Source organism: Melospiza melodia, chromosome 13 (genome assembly GCF_035770615.1).
Source record: "Melospiza melodia melodia isolate bMelMel2 chromosome 13, bMelMel2.pri, whole genome shotgun sequence".
Lineage (NCBI taxonomy): Eukaryota > Metazoa > Chordata > Aves > Passeriformes > Passerellidae > Melospiza > Melospiza melodia.
The window spans coordinates 19,141,608-19,163,569 of NC_086206.1; the positions used below are offsets into that span (position 1 = coordinate 19,141,608).

The following is a 21,962-nucleotide window of genomic DNA, read 5'->3' on the forward strand; positions in this document are numbered from 1 at the left end:
TCCAGAAACCACTGAATGCACCTTGCATTTATAGGTGGAAAAGTGAAAAAGAATGAATCATTTCTAAATTATTTATATATTCAGGAGGAAAAAAAAAAATAGAGAGCATCTTTGTCTGCCTTCTGCATCTTCGGATATTTGATGTACACCTGGAGGTAGCAGGCTTTGAAGCAGGCATTCAACATATGATTAATACATGTTAGAATTATCTTTTTGCCTTTGCTCAGTGAGGCCCTGAGCTAGGCTGAGGGAGAGTGTAATCTTGTGTAAACAAAATCTTCAAAATAATTCCAAAAAGCAACTGTTTTCAAGGAACCTTCACCGTCACTGATTTACAGTCCCCAAAATGGCTTTTTAGTCTTGTGCAAGTACATAAATGACAGGATTGAAACCAGCACCAGCTCTGGGTGGGCTTTCAATACTGCTGTGGGGAAGAAGTAGGGAGAAAGTTCTGTAAATTAATTGATGGCTCTTGTGAGGATCTTATTCTGTAGATCTTCCAAAGTTTTAAAGATTTGTGGTGTCTGCAAGAGGGACAGGAGGACCCTTCATGTTGGCAACCTTACAGGCAGCCCCTGCAGCACTCAGCAGGCTTTTCCTTTCCTTTTCCTTTCCTTTTCCTTTCCTTTTCCTTTCCTTTTCCTTTCCTTTTCCTTTCCTTTTCCTTTCCTTTTCCTTTCCTTTTCCTTTCCTTTTCCTTTCCTTTTCCTTTCCTTTTCCTTTCCTTTTCCTTTCCTTTTCCTTTCCTTTTCCTTTCCTTTTCCTTTCCTTTTCCTTTCCTTTTCCTTTCCTTTTCCTTTCCTTTTCCTTTCCTTTTCCTTTCCTTTTCCTTTCCTTTCCTTCCTCCTTCCTCCTTTTCCTCTCTTTCTTCCTCTTCCCCCCATCCATTCCACCCCATTATTTTCTCATTCTAACCCACTACAACAAAATAATGAATTCTAATACCTGAGGTGGTCTCAGTCCCATAAACAGTTTAGCTTCAACCTGGTGGAAAATTCCTCCAGAGGCACTTTTATCTGGAGCCTGATTAATAAGTTCTTTTTTCTTTGCTTCTTTGAGTGCCTTTCCAAGCAGACTGGTGAGCAGCAAAACAAAATGAAGCCATGCTGAAACTTCCTTTTTTTTTTTTCCTTTCTTTTTCTCATTCATGATGAATATCAGTGGTTTTGAGCATCTTTGTGTTTTTCTATAAAAAGGCAGAAGTTCAGAGCCTGCAGTCGTTGTAGCCATGTTCCAGAGAGCAGAACTGAATCCTTAGCCTTCCATTTACCTAATTGATCTCTCAGTTTGGTTGCTCTTGTTGCAGACTTGCAGACAAAGAATTTGCAGACAAAAATATTCATTCAGTCCTTCATTACTGAGTCCTGCTTTTACTCTTTAAAGCAACTGGTGTGTGCCTTGAAAGATCACAAAGCATTTAAAATGCAGAGGCTGTGAAAAATGATCCAAAAGTAAAAACTGAAAATGCGTCCAAAATTATTATGGTCAATTTCACATATTTGAAAGGGTTTTTTTTGTTTTTCTTTTTCTAAACTATGATTGAATTCTTTTTGTAGTTTCACCAGGGAGGTGGAAGAATATTATGTGCTCAGAAAAAATATAGAATAAGCTGAAAGAAACACTTTCAGTCAAGAAATAATGCAGTGCCTACAAGCCAGCATTATGGCAGTAAGACAATGACAATAATAAAGCCTGTTTAGGTGACTCACAGCTATAATTTCTGCTTTGCATCTCGTTTACACCATCAAATCCTTGTCATACCATGATAATGCTTTATATTTATTTGATGTCTTTCATCTAAATGGCTTTCCAAGGGTTTCATGTGTTGTTGCTTGGTGTGCAGCTTGCATCAACCTAATCCATTACTTTAATGCAGATATTTTTGTAGTGAAATAGAGCTGCTGTTTGTGTCCACACAGCAAAGGCTGTGCACAGTCTTAGAAGTAAAATATCTTTAAAATCTGCAGAAGAGATTAGGGAGATGTAGCACCAAACTTGCTTTGACCAAGTTTGCTTTGACCACACCATTTTCCATTCAGTTGCTGCAGTGGAGTGTTTGGCATAAATTGATTTTGCTCAGGTGCAGTTTTGCAGCCCTTGAGGGGCCCAGATCAGCAGGGCAGCACCCTGAAGCCTAAGGATGGGAGGAAGGTGTAGGATCAGCAGCTCTTTGGTCACTGCAAAAATACAATTTCCTCCTTGTGGTGCCCCTACCTCAAGCACCAGTGACTTGGGTTATCCTTCTCTGGCAAACTGGGCTCTGTGTCCCACTGAATTCCACCTGAAATGCTCATTTCTGGGACATTTATGGGACTCTCATTCCTGATTGATCCAGAATGAAGACCTTTGTGACCACTCTGAAAGTTCATTTGTGCTTGGAGATGTTCCAGGTACAGAGCTATGGAAAATGCTTTGTTTCCTTGGCAAATAAATCCTGGGAGCTCAGGTGCATTTGTACTGAATGGCAGCATGCAAAGGAAAAGGCAAAAAGAGCAAGCAGGTTGAAAGAGATTCTATAACTTGTCATCACATTCTCAAGAAATTAGACAGACAAAATATGATCACAAAGGCAGTGGGCTTCAGTGGAGGGAGATAATTGCAATAATACAATTTCTCTGTGGAATTTCTAACACAGACATATGAATTAATACATCCCATTATTTCCATCTTTTATGATAGATAGGAGAGGAGACAAACACGTGACAGCAGCACAGAACCCCTTCCACTGGAATATCACCCTGATAAATACAAACTGACACAGAGTTTTAATTTGTTTATTCCTGATTGGGAATCACAGTGTGCAGAATCTTAATGAGCCATTGGGTGCTGATCACCCACCCCAGGCACGTTTCTCTTGCTTTGTGTTTGCTGCTTGTGGCAGCTCTTCATTTGGGTGCCAGTGCCCCACTCTGAGAGTTTTTTAAGGTGCTGTTTGTGCTCAGGCGCTGCTGGACAGGAGACATTCAGATGCACTGAAGTTCATCTCTTCATCCACTCTGAGAAGTCAGTAAACAGAATTTTACTCACTACAGAAGCTTTAAATGAGGCTGTGAGATAAGAATCTGATTTTCACAGGGTCTGGGTACCCCTCCCAGCAATGTCTGGGGCTATGGTGCCTGGATTCTCGGGTGATGACATTTTGCACAGTGATCTTTCTGTGTGGTGGGAATCTGACCAGGCTGGTTTGTCCTGGGACCATCCAGAGGAATTTCCTGCCCCTCAGAGCTGCCAGTGCCCTGTCCCATCAGCCCAGTACAGAGCTCAGTGTGGAGGAGGATTCGGCTCAGTGTCACCTCCTGGCTCCATCAGGAAACAAATTCAGCTTGGAAGATCCTGGGAAGGGAGGAGCAGTCTGTAGGACTGAGACTCCTCTGCTCAGGCACAGCTGGTTTGAACATTTCTGCTCTCCCTGCCATCCCTGCACTGATCCTGTGCTGTCAGGAACAAAAGCTGCTCCTTGTCACTCTCCATGGCCTGTGGAACCAGGCTGGTGGTCCCTCACAAGAATCCCAGTGTCCTTATCTACTCCCCATCAGTCCACCATGGTGGCAAACATTGCTGGCTTGTTTCATTTTCCAGCCTATTTATGCACCCTCACAAGCCTCACTCTCTTCCTCTACATCCATCACTTTATTCCCTCAAAATGTTCCAGTTCCCCATTAACTGCTGTTCACTCAGTGTTTCCTTCTAAATTTCTATCAGTCCATTTTCTGTGTATTTTGCCACAAGATTTTGGACACAGAAATAGAAGAGCTGCCTCTTTTTTCTCCCTTCTATTTCTAAAACTTTAAAAATGACAGAATTGCTAAAATCTCTGGACTGTATGGATGATAAGCACAAAAAATGGCAGCATGGCACATCACAGAGCAGGTTAACCTCACATTTCAATCAGAAGCAGCAAATTCAAACAGCTTCTTCAGCAAACCCACTCTGGCCCAGGGTATTCTCCTTCTAAGTTATTAGTGTTCAAATGGGTGCAAATGATAGCAGTTTAAATAAAGTACTGAACTCATCTCCTTTATTCTTAATTTATAGTGGTGCTTGGGGGATGTGCAGATATTTAAAATGAGTAAAATCAATTAACTTGTGATCCAATTATTTGTGTTAGCCACTGTGGGGTTTTATTTTAGAGCACTGGTTCAGACTTTCCCAGTTAAGCTTTGAGAATATAAACCTTTCACTGTGAAATGTGAGAAACCTGTGGTTATTTTTCTCTGTTTCCTAATCTAATTCCTATTTTTGTCCTTTCTTAGTCTTAAATTCCCTTTTTACTTTTGTTTTGAAAGGGACTCAGTATAAGTGTAACAGATTTTGCTAAGTTTTGGGAGGTTTATTCCTTAAATAAAGGTGACTGAACAGACAAAAGAGTTCACCTTCCAGATAAAATACACTGTATTTTTCTAGGCCACACAGTTTCACAGTAGATATGTGTCTTTTGCAATCACAAATCTGTGATTTATTGCACTTTCCACATTATAAATTTAGAGTAGACCTCTGTGACAACGTCTGTGGTCTGATCATTCTGCTTTTCCATCCATCTTGAACAGATTTCAGTCTGAAGTTCCAGACAGCTCCAAATATCTGTGTTTATATGGTTGTTTCCCAAATGTGAGGGACTCTGGGGTGAGGGTGCCACTGCGGCTGGAATTGTTTGGTTGGCACAGCCTTTCCCTGGGATGTTGGCATTTCCTGACCTGCAGGAGTCAGAACTCAGCAGAACTCAGGTCTTTGTGCCCTTTCCCTCTGCAGCTCAAGCTACTGAGAGCTCTTCCTAAACAAGGGAAAACAGGTAGGCAGAAAAAAGTCAATCCCAGCTGAGATGTCCTTGATTTAGACATCCTTAGCCTGAAATTCCATATTTTTTGAACTAGGCCATAGCAATCTTTTCCATCACAGTCTGGCATTGGTGGGGTAAATATAATAAATTTTTTTGCACAGATTTCACAATATTGTATCTGAATAAAACAGCCATATCTTTTAATATCTTACCCTCACAGTTCCCAAGGTGAGCTAGGAAAGGAGTACTGAACTCTTAATTGAATCAGACTGGAGGATTAAGGAAAAGATTTTTTTCCCAAGGATCAATATGAATTAGGAGGAGATGCCTGGCCAAATCTAAGGGTTAGATTCTTTAGTATTAGGCTCCTTGAAGTCTGGTCACCTTTTTATGCAGCTGAAGGGAAATTGTTGGGTGCTGAACACTTGTGGAGAAAAATTCTGACCCTTATGGTTCTGTGTCTCATATTATGCATGGTCAAGTTGGGAAAATATGAAATAATATAAAAATATCAATCAGTCTAATTGGTTATTTTCAATCAGAGTAAAGGGTATCCAAGTCTGCTTGACAGTAAAAACATTTGGCTGAGCTGGAAGGAACACAATCTTGGTAATCACTCTTCTGTTATTTCCAAGATTCTTAATAGAGTTTTCCTTTTAATTTGTTTCAAAGCAAGTGAAAATATTGTTGTATTATCATTTAGAGTTAATTAAACTGAAAATGAGCTTAATGAACTGTCTGAAATAAAGCTCAATCACAACTGTTACATATTAACCATCAAAATCAAAAGAATCTTTAAATGCTTTGTTAGATACACCAAGGAAGATAGAAATAGCCAGTTATTAATGTCATCCTTTTATGAAATCAGGTTGGAAAGCTTGAACTGAATGCATGCATTCAAATTATACAGAAAAATTGACAAAGGGGTTTGGGAAGATAAATCAAATCTATTGGAAAAAGAAGAAAAACAAAGATAACACAGGGGAAGACATTGTCATCTTTTCTTTATTTTCATATGAGGAAATCCACTTTACCTACTATTTGTCCAGACTGGGAAATCTATATATTAATAAACACCACTTTCTGTATTATTTCCCCAAATCTTCTGCAGTGTTATGACTTCTGTAAAATAGAGGAAAAGACATTTAGTTTATTCAGGTCTTGGAGCCTCTTGGGTGACTCTTGCCCTTGAGTGATGCTTTGTCACCAACGATGCAGCTTTTAAGGAGCACACGTACAGCAAAACCAATTTGTGTCATTAAAGTTTGTAATTTTGGACTTTTGAAGGCTTTAATCCCTAGAAATGCTAAGATTTCCTAATGATCTGTAATGGCAGTGCTGATGTTCAGCACTTCTCAGGATTAGGTCTGTTATCAGCCTGGTTTATCCACCTCCAAAGCAGGTATTATCTTATCACTCTCACATACAGTGCTTTTAGCACGTCAGCCTCAAGCACTTGAAAGGTGAGGAGTGTTATTAAGTTTGACCCTTGCAAGCTTTTCCAATGGTTTTCTTAATGTTTTTTTTTCCAACATAAATAAGAATGATGGAGAATAAACTAGAATTTTCTTACAGGGTTGAATCGTTCAGCAACTCATTTCACAAGGTCATAAAGAAATCCTTCCACTGCAAAAAGAAAGCAGCACTGACTTTTAGTTATGCAGACAAAGTGGTAGCGTGAGGTCCAATTATTTCTGAGTGTCTTAGAGCAAGGCCTCAAAAAAATGTTCTGGGAATGGTTTTTGTGAGACCTGTTTTGTGTCTTGATAACAATGCAGTGAAAAATGAATGGGTGTGGGGGACAATTCATGAAAAAAAAAGGAGTATGAAATGCAAAACTGGATTTATTTGTAAATAAAAGTGGATTTGGAGGCAAAAGTGGTCTGAACAAGGCAGGTTCCTCTTCCCTCAGTTCCCTTTCTGGGAATACATGCAGCTATGCAGCACTGCAGTCTCTCCATGCTTCACCTTCCAGTAATATGGGCTGAACTGTATCCTTGTGATCAGAACCTTCCCAAGCTCCATTCCCATCACATCACTGCTTATCTGCCATCTATTCATGGAGAGCAGCTGAAATGTGCTGCCTCATATTTCATAAAGTGAGAATGCATTATTCAAAGTTTCGGTCGAGGATTCCATCTTCCTCCTGCTGGGGTAAATAATTAATGCTGCCTTGGATATTTTGTGTGTGTGTGTGTGTAGTCATTAAGTGGAAATAGTAACTATTTCCTCTGTGTTTTCGTGTTTTTTTCCAGTTCCAGGCCACAGTGAAGGAGGGGGTCACAGGTGTAATAGTGAATTTAACTGTGGGTGACCGTGACGACCCCGCCACGGGGGCGTGGAGAGCTGTGTACTCCATCATCAATGGGAACCCAGGGCAGAGCTTTGAGATCCACACCAACCCCCAGACTAACGAGGGAATGCTCTCTGTTGTCAAGGTAAGAACAATCCCATCCTTCCCTGTATTTCTGCTGTCAGGTTCATCCCCTGGGTTCACTGCACAAAGCAAGGCACAGCAGGGATGGGTTATTAGGAGATATAAAATTGGCTGCCAGCCCTTGTCCAAACCATGTGTGTAACCCCTTCTTCTGTCACAGTAACCTTATTTTTTAGTCACAAGGACTGCCTGGTCCTAACTGCTGTGCTTAAATAACAGCCAGGGTTGCTGTAAGCATCACAATTAATAGTGAGATTTGACAACAAAGTTTTGTTTGTTGCTGGAGGTACAATTAGAATTCAAGAGCCCCATTTTGTTCTCACTCAGAGAAAACATGCAAGTAGCAGGGAAGAAAGGGGAGTGGATTCAGACTGAGTCCGCAGTTCTGAAGTGAATTTATCCCACATTTCTAAAATCTCATAGAAAAATTTATTGCCTGTCTTTGTATGAAGACAATCCTATGTCTCAAACATAAAAAATAAAAAAATATGAAGACAATAGCCCTGTTTGCTGCCTGTGCCAGAACGTTCTCTTTTTGGCTTCAGAAGAGGCATTGTCAAATCTTAAGACAAGTGCATGTATTTGTCTTTGGTTTCAAGACAAGAGTTGAGAAAGCAGCTTGTGTTATTGTCATGAGTGTGACTCGTTTGTTTGTTAAATACATGTTGCATATAAATAAACAAGTATAGATGAGCATTGAACTGTGTCTATGAGGTGAGGTATGGCAACAAAATGAGAGCTCTTGGACAGGGGGATGTCTCCATGGGTTTTTAAGTCCATTATTTATTATCTCCAATGCCCTTTAGAACAGAGTGTGTGTAATCCTGAACTCCCACCAGGTGCAGGGAATGTCCTTGTCCCTTTCTGGCTAATTCTGCTGTCTGAAGTTTTGCTGTGGGCTAAAGGAAACAGCATTCAGCATTGTCTCTAACCTTTGCCCTCTAATCTTCTTCTTTGCAGCCTTTAGACTACGAGATTTCAGCCTTCCACACGCTGCTGATCAAAGTGGAGAACGAAGACCCGCTGATCCCAGACATCACCTACGGGCCCAGCTCCACAGCCACGGTGCAGATCACCGTGGAGGACGTCAACGAGGGCCCCGTGTTCCACCCCAACCCCATGGCAGTGACCAAGCAGGAGAACATCCCCGTGGGCAGCGTGGTGCTCACGGTGAACGCCACCGACCCCGACACGCTGCAGCACCAGACCATCAGGTGGGAGCAGTGCCTCTTGTGTTTGTGGGCAGGGAGGAATGGTCAATCTGACTCCAGGGTGCTCAGAAGGCTAATTTATTATTTTATGGTACTATATTATGTTAAAGAATACTAAACTATACTAAAGAATACAGAAAGGAGACTTATACAATGCTAAAAAGATAATAATGAAAAACTCATCACTCTTTCCAGAGTCCCAACACAGCTTGGCACTGATTGGCCAGAGTCAAAACAATTCACATGAAACCAATGAAACAATCACCTGTGGGTAAACAATCTCCCAAGCAGCAAAACACAGGAGAAGCAAACCAGATAATTATTGTTTTCCTTTTTCTCTGAGGCTTCTCAGCTTCCCAGGAGCAATATCCTGAGTGAAGGGATTTTTCCACAAAACGTGAATGCCACAGTGCCCCCTCATTTTCATCCTCCACTAACTGGGAATGTGCCCAAGAATTTGCCTGCCAGTGCAGAATTATGTTTAACTTAGTAAGAAGTTACAATTTATGTTTTGTCCTGCAATTAGAGATTCAGTTTGTTGAAGACACAGGAAACAATAATTTTCCACTCCGTGAAGTTCCTAGAGTAGAACAATCAAGTGCCACAAGGAATAGACTTGACATTGCACTCTTTCAAAATTACTTTTAACCTGCTTAGTTTATTACTCTTCCTTCATGAGAGCCAGGGAAGATATATAAAAGTTTAAAATGTCTATAGAAGTGATGCATCTGTTTTACACAGGGTTTAAATCAGTTTATGATCATTTATAGTGTCCCTCAGTAAAATAATGACCGTCCATCTGCTTTCAAGAGCTGAGAAAATATTTCCCCGTGAAAGACTGAAGCTAAAGGAAGCTAAGGCTTGGCCCTGATAAATGGAAATAAATTATTATTTCTGTGCTGTAATAATACAATCCCACACTTGTGCCATGTCACAGGGAAAAACTTGGGTATTACATGGTATCATCTTATATTTTGATCGACCTAGTTTGTTCCTTTGGCTTCAGATTCTATGAAAAATGAATCTGAATTCTATGAAAAACAACAACCACTTTGTTCTCTAAAACTAAATTGGCTTTCCAGACAGCTTTTGTCAGCATTTGAGAATTACAGGTTTAGGCACTACCACTAAAACCTACAGCTGTGTTTAATTTTTCATTTCTCCTTGTAAGTATCATTTCCCCCAGGTCTCAGTGTATATAAAAGGGGATAAACTCCTCGTGAGAACGACTTCAAAGCTGCAGCTGAACAATGGCTCTGTCAATCCAGACCATAGGCAGAGCTCTCTCTGCTGTCACAGGGTTATTTAGCAGCGATTGTGCAATCCTCACAGAAGGTTTGACACGTGTTCTGCTCCACAATAAAGCAAGCTGCTGATCTTGGAGATGTTCTCTGTCAGCAGCAAGTCTTGGGGAAAATATCACTGCAAAGGACTCGCGTTTGAATGATGAGGAGGTGAATTTAAACATATTTGAGGAAGGAGGAAAAAGGCAAGGCAGATAATTAAAAGTTTCAATTCTCTGCATCAAAGATAACATTGTTAATAACATTAATAGTTCAGTTTTTCTCCTTCAACTTCTGTCATAGAAATACTAGTTTATCTGCAGAATGATTCTTAGCACATCATTTCCCTTGTTTTCTAAATAGATTTATTTATAGAATAATTCCTTAATCTTAAGTTTAGCTTTTATTCCAAAGACCTCTTATTTCACACACAAAAATTTGTGTCTATGGATGGAATTTCTGTTTGTCAGACCCTCAGCAGCTTTGCTCAGAACCTGGCTTGTGCAGGTATTTATTTCCTCTGGGTTTTGGACTGAGCTCAAGAAATGAATTTATTGGTGCTCTCCATAATTTATATATTTTCATGGGAGATGGGAAAACTAACATTCATTATCATAACACCTGATTATGTGAGAGAAAAGCAATGAAAATGTAAGGATTTCATTACCAAAGCCAACAATCCAGGAGTTATTACCCAAAATTTTCCTCTTGACCTACTGATTTTGCTGAATTTCTCCAAACTACTTTGACCCTGAATTTAAAGGGCACCCAGTGAGTCACTGAATACTCTTCAATTTGCTTTAAGGGTGGTGTAAACAGTTAAGAAACATAAACATGTTCTGCAGTTCACCACACCTGGTGCCAAGGAACCCCCAAATCTTGACCAACTCATAAGATAAAGAGAATTTTCCCAGAAGATTTTCTATATCTGCATAGCAAACATGGAAGGCTTATAGCCAAAAGCAAGATTTTTGTTTCCTTTTATGTGCAGAAAAGAAGAGCAGAATTAAGCTAGCCTGGGCTGAGAATGAGCAATGATCATATAAAGGAACTATGGAAAGGGAAATGGTTGTGTAAGTTAGAGGAAAAATAATGCAAATGTAATGGAAATCTGGGAAATGGTAGAATGCATCAGGAAAAGGCTAATTTGAATACCTGTCAGTCCTATTGCTAAAACAGAATTTTTAAAAGATGTTTTAATGGTGACAGGTGTTGAAACACCTGGGTGCCAGCAGTGAAAAAGACAGACTTGGGATGAGAACAGCATCTGCAATTAAGGACAGGGTGAAATTCCATGTATAAAAGCCAAAACCACTCACTGGTTGGGGATCTGGCTGAAATGTTTATCTCCAATTCCCACAGACAGGTGTGTGTTCAGAGTCTGGGACAATGTGCAGGACTTTTATAGAGCACTGATTTCAAATTTGTGGAATCCAATAATAATGGATAATAACAATAATTCCAATAATTTGTGGAATCCAATTCCAATAATTGTGCTGTCAGTCCTTGCTGTGACTACATGGTAAAATAAAGGCCAAGCAGGATCAGCACAGGCTCCTAAATGAGTCTGGGGTTTAATTGATTATTAATAATCATGAGTGAGCCATGTTTTGTCTGTAAGAAGCAATGAATGTCAGATTTGTGTGTGTGAATTGTGTACATCACCCCCAACAAAGTACAAATCTCATCAAAATGGGCAGACCAGCAGAGAATTAGTAATGTTGGTGGGCTTTGGGTTCTTTTTTCAGCCTGTTACAACTGAAATATATCCAATTGCAGGGATATTTTTAGTTAATTTTCTATATAGAACTTGTAGAAGGAGCTGCTGATTATTTGTAATCAGGAAATTTAGTTACTCTACTAGATATAACATGATAAATGCATTTCAAGACCAACAAAAAAGAGTAGAGAAAGCATTTTTGCCATTGTCTGCAACTAGATTGAATTTATTCTTTGAACAATGCAGATCTGAATCAGAATCGAATTACTTATCTCTGAAAAACGAGGCTCACTTTGTAAAATTTCCTGAAGACAGCTGTACTTTTGAAGCAATTTTCCTTCTTATTCTTCAGCTTCAAGTGTTTTTGCAGGCTGAGGAAGAATTTCATTACAAAGCTGAAACAAGCTGGCAAAAAATGTGTTTCAGTGAGAAAAATAAGGCTCCAAACGGCTGAGCTGTGGCTATGGCTGTTGGTCTGCACACCAATGGCAGAACTTGCATCGGCACTAAAATTCCCTTTCCATTGGCACTGAAATTCCAGAGGAACTCCAGGCAGATGTGAGAGCATCATCCTGGAAATAAGAGGTGGAAACCTGTGTTTGTTCCACTCTCTTTGCTCCCAGAAAGAAAAAGAACCTTTTTTCAAGGTTCTTTTGTTCAAGCTGGGTCACATTTCTCAGATCCATTGACCTTTCCTTTTTCCTTTTTTCCCTTCTTTTTTAAGCATTTAAATCTCTCTCCAGTTTCCATCTTTTCTATTAAAAAAAATGAAAGAAATCCAGCAGGCCCCATTTTAATTATACCTCAACAATTTATTAATAGAACAGTAATGAAGTTTCTGAAATTTGATTTCTTAATCAGGGACCATTGTTATTTTTGTGCCAGATTTGAGAGTTTAATTTTGGGTACTTCTTCCCAACCCCTGAAATTTTAATCAGAAGTTTTTAAGTGTACATGTCAATGAGAAGTTAAAGGCCAAATTTAATAACATTTTCTACCTTGGGAAATTAAAAGAAGAACCTCACTCTGAAACCCATTATTAACAGTAGATCTTAATTAAACACAGTTATGGTTCTCAATATTTGACTGTGTGACGAGATTGGTTTCAGTATTTTTCCCTTTTTAGGATTCAACAAGTACAGAATATTCAACAGTTAAACTTTTAACTACGTGTAAATAAGTTGTTTACTGCAGTGTATTTGTAATTTTTAATTAGACCAGTGTTGTTTTCTGGTTTCGTGGCTTATCATGGCAATATATTTTTATTACCTACTGTGCTCTTGGATTTTAAATTATTTATGTAAACATATTGTTTATTCTCAGTAAGCAATGTGACTCAATGCTTCAGAAATATCTTCATAAGAAAAGTTTATTACAGCTCTAAAGCATATCTAATTCATTAAGTAGAATTAAAATGCAGCATTTGAAGCTGGAGAACTTAGAACCCAAAACTGCACCGAGTTTCGTGGGCACATGAAAGGCTGCAGAGATATCTGAAGCTCTGTATGCAAATAAGATATATATTTATGTATAATATTTATGTATAATATTTATAGCAAGCTGCCCCACATAGTACAGGTGGCTCCTGGAAGCACAGGGACAATGTTTCCACATCTGGAAATAGGAGCAAAGTCATTTATTATTGTCAGCATTTCCAGATAACAGCAACTGCTCTGTCTGGGAGGGGATAAACTCTGTTTTTCTTAATATAAATTGCATTTTTCTGTGCTGCAAACTAAGCATTAATGAGGCTTCATGCTGGAGCATCAGAGCAGGGGAAGGAGGAGGATGAACTCAACTGAATTAAGGGTGATTGTGGGTTTTGCTGCCTTGAAGGAGGTTGTAGTGAGTCTCTTCTGCCAAGCCTCCAATGAAAGGATGAGAGGAGAGAGACCATTCAATTTCCCAGAGTTTTTTCAGATTGGACACTGGAAAAAATGAAAAATTCACGGCAAGGGTGGTGAGGTATCAGAATAATCTGCTCAGGGAGGTGGTGCAGACAGGTCTGGAAGTGTCCAAGGGTGTCTGGGTGTGGAAATGCACTTTAGGGGCTGGATGTTGGTTTGCAGCTGGATCTCAAAGGTCTCTTGCAGCCTGGATGATTCTGTGTATGGTTTGTCTTCTCACCAAGAACCTCTGGGTGATGCACTGGCCAATGCCTTTGGGAACAGGAGATTTTGCTGTTCTCTTTTAGATGAGATCATCCTGACTTTGGAGTTGGTGCTATGGAGTTGGTGGGAATCAGTGGAAATGTTGTAACCTCTGATCGATGGCAGCCATGATCTTCGTCCAAAAAATGTATAAATAAAATAAAATGGCTGCCTGAAATGCTATAAAACAGTGCTGAAACTACACTGAAATGGATTCATAGCTCTGTAAACTTCTCCTAAAACTCAAATGGTTGAGAAAACTAAGGAGAATTTTCTGGGAAAAGTGAGTTTTATTCTGCTCCTTGCCTTGCCTGCCTATCCCCACCCTTCCACACAGAGAATGCAAAAGCCATGAATCACAAAGACAATTCAAAAAGCCTTTTTCGTGTCTCTTGCCAGGATTTTTCCAGAAATCCTGAACCCCCTGTGAACAAGGATGAGGCTTCACATCACAGTGCTCACAGCCACTTAAGGGATCAATTTTGCATACTTTGTTGCACATCAAGCCTTTTTAAAGCACTTTTGTTGCCGGTGGAGGTCAATAAATTCGCTTTTTTGGGATACACTCCAATCACTTCCAGAAGTACTCCATAATGAGAGAGGGATAGGAAGACTTAAAGAGTGAATGCTTAGGAAGCAACACACTTAGTCATGGTTAAATATGTCTCCTAGAGTCTGAAGGACTTGTCTTTGATTCCTAACAACAGGAGATTTGTTTTCCTTGTGCAGACAGGAGAATAGCTCCATTGTTACAAATGAATGGCTGAGCCATGCTCTCAGCATGCAGCAGCAGAGTTTTTCACTGTAAGTTATACCCAGGAGCATCTCAAGTTGGCTCTGCAGTTTTTATTGATGGCCTGCCTGAACCCAGCCACTGGGAATTTGTAGCGCATCTCTGGATCTGAAGTTGCTGTGTATTGAGCAGTGTACACTGTTTTTCTCTTCCTTTCTCTTTTTTAAGTTAGATGGAAAGGCAGGGAGAGACAGAATCTGCTTGAAGCAATGAAAGGTTTTTTCACTTCTGTCTTTGTGAACTCTGAAGCACAGAAACTCCAGCTCTGGAGAGCTGTGGGTATGGGGGTGTCCAGCTAACAATGCCAGAAAAGAGGAGATTTAATCAGCTCTGAGAGGATGGAATTGGGCAGTTCCCTCACCCACTGCTGTAATTGCAGGTTCTCAGTGGCCGCTGGCTCAAGTGCATTTTACACAGAAATCTTTTTACTGACACTGTTCCTTGAAGGTGTTAACACTATCTGAGTGGGTAATTATTGTGATGTTTCTATTTTGCTATCATAGAACTAATACCTGAAGGAAAAAATTGTAAAACTTGCATTGGATTTCTTTTTTTTTTTTTTTTTTGGCAGTTTGACCAAACTGACTTCCACTTTTCATTTAAATTTAAATGGCCCCTCTTCCCCCATACAGCAAACTCTTTAGGCCTACAGCGTTAGGGAAAGCAGCAAAATTGTTTCTGGAGCTGTACTGTACCTCTTTTATTCTCCTCTCACACCCAGAACCACACTGATGTAACTCTGGAAGGGGGAAATGGAGCCAAATCAGCCCCAGTTTCCCTGTGCAGAAAGTGATTTGTACCTGGATTTATCACCAACATTGAGCTAATGTGGAGGAAGCGGCTGATTAAAACAAACAAATCTAAAAAAAGAAAATAAATAAAAATTCTCAGGTGGGAGCTACAGAGGTGGGACAGAAGGGAACAAATGACTGGAATTAATGCTGAGAGAGTTGAAACATCTGCCAAAGCTGACTCTGTAAAAGCTGAGCACAGCACCTGGTGCTGACCATCCAGGAGAGCCAGTTCCATCTCTGTCAGGGACCCCTCCAAGGCTCCCCTGGTGCTTCTTTTTGCCCTCTTTTTATGATATTCTCTGCCTCTGTGTTGGGACAGATGTCTGACCTCTTCTTCTGCTGCTGTATATCTCAATTTTCAGTGCTTGGGGCCAACCCCAGCTCCCCAGCTGGGGCTGAGCTTTGTTCCAGCAGTTTTTGCCTTGCTGGGAGGGGAGGGAGCCTCCCTGCTTGCCTTGTCTGTGCTCATATCTTATCTTCTCTGGACTCTTGGCTCTTCTAGCAGTTCCCAAGGTTTGGGGAAAGGTTTGTGTACATAAACAGGTTGGTATAGCATTATTTCATTGTCCTCTCCTGGTAGAAAAGGAGGCAAAGCAGGGGGGGAAATTCCATCCAGATTGAGTGAGGCTGTTCTGAAAACAGTGTCTCTTTCCTGAGGGGAGGGAAAAAAAAATATCAACCTGTCTCTCCTAGATTGGTCTCTGAAATAGCAGAAATGTCTGAATTAAATTATTAAAGGCTACCTAAAGCAGGGGGCCCAGGAATTCTCAATCCATGATTCATAGTTTTGCCCAGAACCCAGCTACCTGAAGCTAAACTTCATCACTCCTGACAATACTTGTCAAAAGATCCTGTTCTTAAAATTTTCCACTGCTCCACTCTGTTGGCATAAATCATACTTAATATGTTGATGTTAAAGCTGTGGATGATAGCATTGAAAAATCTGTGTTTCCATGAAGTCAAATAAGCCCCAGTCACCTATTTCAACTTGCCTTGATATTACCTTTAGAATCCTGAATTCTTGATTAATAAGGATGAATGTAGCATTTAAGGGGAGTTTAATTAGACCCTCTGTCTTTATCCTGCATAACAATATTATGCCACATTATGATTTCAACCGTGTCAGCACTCAGAATGAATGGCTGTGAACTGTGAAATTATAGGGCACATTTTTCATGTCACTGCCTAAACAATATTGCAGATCTTCTTGAGAAATATAACAATAGGATCTATCAGTCACAAGTTATGCTTGCAGTGGAAGGCAGATCCAGACAATAACTCACTTTGTCATTACTGTTCTCTTGTAGCCTCAGAAAAGGCAGGATTTTGTCTCTGGAAGAAGTAAAGAGTATCTTGATTATAATAAGTTAGCTATCAAGTTTGAGGACAAAGTGTGAGTTTGAGCTGTGTTGATGGGGAAAAGGGTGGGATGAATTTCTCTTAATATTTTAAAGCTATTGAATCCTGGAGTCTCACTCAGCTGGGTTTGATCATCTGTGTGTAGTTACAGCTTTCAGTGGTGCTTTGATAGAAATTTATTTGGGCTGGTTGTAAGTGTGATTGGAGCTCCAGGGACCAGTGGTGTTTTACATGATGGCAAAAGCTGCAAAACCAAGCACTGAAATCAAAGATTTCCAGTAAGATTGGTGCCATGGAGGGAAAGTGTCTAATTAAGCAATTCAGCTCTTGTGTCTTTAAAGCAAGTACAGATCTTGGATGGCGCTGAGCAGATGTCTGGCACATCCTGGCCATATTTTATTAATTTAACATCTCCAGACTAAGGATAGAATAAATCATGGACACCCCCAATTCAGTGGCAAAATTCCCACTGAATCTGGGAGTTGTTTTCTATGTGGGAGCAGAAGCTTTCCCAAATGCACAGAATTTCTGTTGTATTCCTATTCTGACTGAATCTGGGAGTAAGTTTCCATGTCAGAGCAGGAGCTTTCCCAATACACAGAATTCCTGTTGTATTCCTATTCCGACTGAATCTGGGAGTTTTTTCCATATGGGATCAGGAGCTTTCCTAAATACAGAGAATTTCTGTTGCATTCCTATTCCTACTGAATCTGGGAGTTGTTTTCCATATGGGATCAGGAGCTTTCCCAATACACAAAATTCCCATTGTATTCCTATTCCTGCTGAATCTGGGAATAGTTTTCCATGTGGGAGCAGGAGCTTTCCCAAGTACACAGAATTCCTGTTGTATTCTTACTTAATCTGGGAATAGGTTTCCATATGGGATCAAGACCTTTCCCAAATACACAGAATTCCTGTTGTATTCCTACTTAATCTGGAAGGGGTTTTCCATGTGAGAACAGAATCTTCCCCAACACACAGAATTCCTGTCCTGATTTCACACCACAGCTCAGTGGCAAGGCAGCCCCAGCCTGTGCATTTCAAGGTACAAAGGCTCCATCTCCTTTCAGGCTCACTGCTGGTTATCCTTGGAGTGGAATTGAAGTTCGCTGAAGAAATTGTCAGAAGGTTTAAGCACTCATTTTTACTAAATGGAGCTCTGCAATGTTACTGTAATAGGAAAAATGCCTTGTAGAGTTCAATTGGAATTTTTTTCTATTAACTTTGTAATAAGGATGCCAATTTCTGCAAAATAGTTTCTGAGTAAGAGTGAAATTATGCACTTTGTTAAGCAGCAGTAAGCCTGCAGATTCAGTCTAGGTTCAAATGTGAATTACTGCATTAGGGACTGACTTCTTCCTGATTTTCTGCCCATTATACTCTGGGTAAATATGCCTACAGAGACATGCATGCCTGCTCTACACAGAGCCAGATAATTGTTATCCATGGCATCCCTTGGGCAGCTCCTCTGGGTAGTGTTCAGCTCCACATCACCTTGGAGATACCAACCCTTCTCACCCAGATTTCCCTGCATACTCCAAACCCTGAATTTTTACACAATTCCCTGTTTTAATGGGTCTGGCAGAGAACTGTTTCCTCTTGCACATGGGAAATTTCCACAAGAATTCTCATTTCCTAAGGCCCAGCTCTCAGGAGATTCAACCCTGGCTCCTTGGTAGCATTTTACACAAATGCAGCCCCAGCCTTCATCTGGTAATATTTCAGGACTAAAATAACAAATATTTCTATTAGTAGGGGAGCAAGGTGTGCAGATTCTGGCCCTGGAAGCTTCTAAGCTATTAACCAATATTTTAAAAACATTTTAGCCCAGAAAGAAAACAGCACAGTCTCAGTTTTGTACCTGTCCATGTCAGGGGTGTTAAGTCAGCTGACTCATGGAAACTGCTGCAGAGTTTGGGTTTTGAAGTGCAAGGGAAAAGAAAAAGAAGGAAAAGCCCCTAATGGCTTTAATCTTTGTATAACTGTGCTTTTGAACAAGTCCTTCTTTGTGCAGCCAGGTGAGCCTTTTCATTAAAGTTTCTGTCGTTTCAGAGAGGGGAAAAACCCCAGATTGTTTTAGTTTCAAAAGGTTTTGAGGCTTCCAGTTTTTTGTCTGTCAAATTGAAACATTAAAATTCACCTCCCAATGATGCTCTGGGACTGCATTGAAGGTGGCAGGCAAAGCATTCAGATCCCAAAAGACAAGGGAAAAGGGTGAGAGAAATTTAACACCTGGGTATCCAACCAGGGTTAAACGGCACAAAGTAACTTGGGCATAACAGAATTTTAGGAGATTAAATACATTCAATTCCCAGGGCACTGTATTTGTGTGCACTGAATGCAATGGATATCAAGTAGAAAATAAAATTAATACTCATCAAGAAAAAAACTTTCCAGCCTTGTAACATCAATAACAAGAAAAGGAAAGGGGAGGTGAGAGATTCAGTAACATGGTTAATAATGAGAGTGCATAATTTCCAAGGAAAAATTATATTACCACCTGATAATGTGAAGAAAAAGCACATTTAGTCCTGACTAATAATAAGTTTTAAATTAGGATTTTGAGGGTTTTTTCCCCAGCTTGTTTCAAATACACTATGTACTTCCTGGGTGTGATGGGGCTGGGGTAGGTTTGGGTACATATTTGGGAGTGTTTGGATCCAAATTTGGATTCTTGAAGAGGTGAGTTCCAGAGTCAGGGGTATCCAGGGCTGGGATATGTTTGAGAGCACATTTGGGTGTGTTTGGGTCCATATTTGGATCCATATTTGGATTCTTGAAGAGGTGAGTTCCAGAGTCAGGGGTATCCAGGGCTGGGATATGTTTGAGTGCACATTTGGGTGTGTTTGGGTCCATATTTGGATCCATATTTGGATTCTTGAAGAGGTGAGTTCCAGAGTCAGGGGTATCCAGGGCTGGGAGATGTTTGGGTGCACATTTGGGTGTGTTTGGGTCCATATTTGGATTCTTGAAGAGATGAGTCCCAGAGTCAATGTGGCCAAGGCTGGGATGTGTTTGGGTGCACATTTGGGTGTGTTTGGATCCATATTTGGATCCATATTCTTGAAGAGATGAGTTCCAGAGTCACCCAGGGCTGGGATGTGTTTGGGTACATATTTGGGTATGTTTGGATCCATATTTGGATCAATATTCTTGAAGAGATGAGTTCCAGAGTCAGGGGTATCCAGGGCTGGGATATGCTTGGGTGCACATTTGGATCCATATTTGCTGCAGGATTAGGATGTGAACAGTGCTGCTCTGCCCTGCCCTGCCCCTTTGGGAGCTGTTTTGGGAGCTGTTTCCAGGCCAGGGGTTCCTGTGGGACTCTGCTATCATCCAGGGCACAGCTGGGGCTCCCTGGAGCTGCCAGAGCAATCCTTGCCACAGTCCAGCAGAGCTCTATTGATCCTGACTAATTAAAACTTGCCAGCCCAAGCCACTTCCAGCCTCCTTTCTGCCCATCCCTTAGGGGAAAAAAAGAGCTGGAGAAGCTGGAAAATGCTCTGCTTCCCAGCTGTGCTCAATACTGACATCTCACTGCTGGATTTTAAAACTTTCTCCGTTTTTCAAGAGCTACCAGGGCAGTTCTTGGGCAGCAAATGGGTTTGCAGTGGGAGCACAGGCACAAAGAACAGGGATGAGCAGAAACTTTGATAGAGTTTTGCTGCCAAAATCCTTCTCTGGGTAGTTTGTAAAAGACCCCGAAGCTCATCTGATGCTGATTAGCTTTGGAGGCACAATTGCTACAATGAGAAAACTTTTAGTGATTTGCATGTGTTGACAATTATTCTAACAGTAACAACCTGATTATACCAGTGTGTTAGTCCCAGATATGGTGTATTATTCCCTAGCTTTAGGAATAATTCGGATAGTTATGGCCTCTGGCTTCATTTAACCATAGCCCTAATCACTTCTGATTAAAACATACATAAATGAGTTTGTGGATTTTTTACTTTTTTTCTTTTTACACCTCAGCTTCTTGAGGTTTTTTTGCCCCAAAGGAAAGAAAAAGAGAAAATTAGGTTTCAGCACAGAGAAATGTTTGAAAGACTGTACAATAATAATGAAAAATATTTTCATTTCCAGAACATTTTATTTAACCAGCTCATTAATACACTTTTATTATTTTGATTTGATTAATTGTTGTTGGTTTTGAGATTGGATTTATTTTATTATTCAAGTTGCAATGACTCTCCTGTTACTTTCTTCATGCTTACCAAGGGGTTTACACCATTATTTCTCCACACAAATAACTAATTAGTCAACCATTTTCTCATTTGACATTTCTCAGTGGCGGGGGACTGCAAACTGAATTTCATCTGATTTTTCATTCTGTTTTGATGGTATCATTGGAGATTCAGGATTGTGATGAAAGCCAGCCTGTTAAATCCCTGATGTGACCAACAAAACAAAGCTGAGATGAGGAATATTTTAGCTGAGATGGGGGAGATGGGTGCATGGTTTTCTGCAGATGCAAACAGGAGCAAACCTTGACTGCAGAGAGGCACAGCCTGCACACCCTTCCCTGTTTGGGAAGGGTTTTTATATCTGGGCAGTGGTTTTATATCTGAGTAATAAATGGAATCCAAGCCTCTATATTCACCTGCACCTCGTAATTAATGCATTTGATTAATCCACATTGGTTTTTAGTATCTGAAAAAAAAAAAAATTAATAATAGAATAACAGAATGGTTTGGGTTGGAAGAGCCCTTAAAGATCATCTCATTCCAGCCCCCCTGCCATGGGTAGGGATGTCACCCCAACTGCTCCAACAGCATTCTTCCAATGGCTTTAATGCCACAAACATTTTAAAATTAAAAACAAAAAAAAAAAAAAAACAAACAAACCCAAAAACCCCCAAAACAACGACCAAAAAAAAAAAAAACCACACCAAAAAACACCCAAGAAAAATAAAAACCCTAAACAACACAATCTTGGAAACTGTATAAAAATGATCTTTACAAAATCAAATGTCAGCATAGTGACATTACTATAATATACATTAGAGAATTGCTGCTATTGTTTTAATTTCACATGGGACAGGAATTTGAGAGCCAGCTGTGTAAGGCTGGGAATGTACATATATATATATATATATATATATATATATATATATATATATATATATATGTATAATATATCTAAATATATATTAATATATAATATATTTAGATATATTATACGTATATATATATATGTATATCTAAATATATTATATATTAATATATATTGAAATATATATATATATATGTACATTCCCAGCATACATACATACATACATACATATATTATTTTCATATATGTATATATGTGTATATATATATATGTATATATATATATGTCTGTATAGATATATATGTATATATGTATATAGGTATATATGTATATATGTGTATATGTGTATATATGTATGGTTTTTGCCCTCCCCAGAGCTTTTA

The 21,962-nt window shown here is 39.8% G+C and overlaps 1 protein-coding gene across 2 annotated transcripts in view; it reads left to right on the forward strand.

The window, feature by feature from the left end:
• CDH13 (cadherin 13) overlaps window positions 1-21,962 on the forward strand; it is a 443,548-nt gene that overhangs the window by 385,732 nt on the left and 35,854 nt on the right. For both annotated transcript variants that reach the window (XM_063168107.1, XM_063168108.1), the window contains exons 9-10: window positions 7,033-7,215; window positions 8,175-8,428. In XM_063168107.1, coding sequence (XP_063024177.1) covers window positions 7,033-7,215; window positions 8,175-8,428 — 437 coding nt within the window. The remainder of the gene's footprint in view (window positions 1-7,032; window positions 7,216-8,174; window positions 8,429-21,962) is intronic.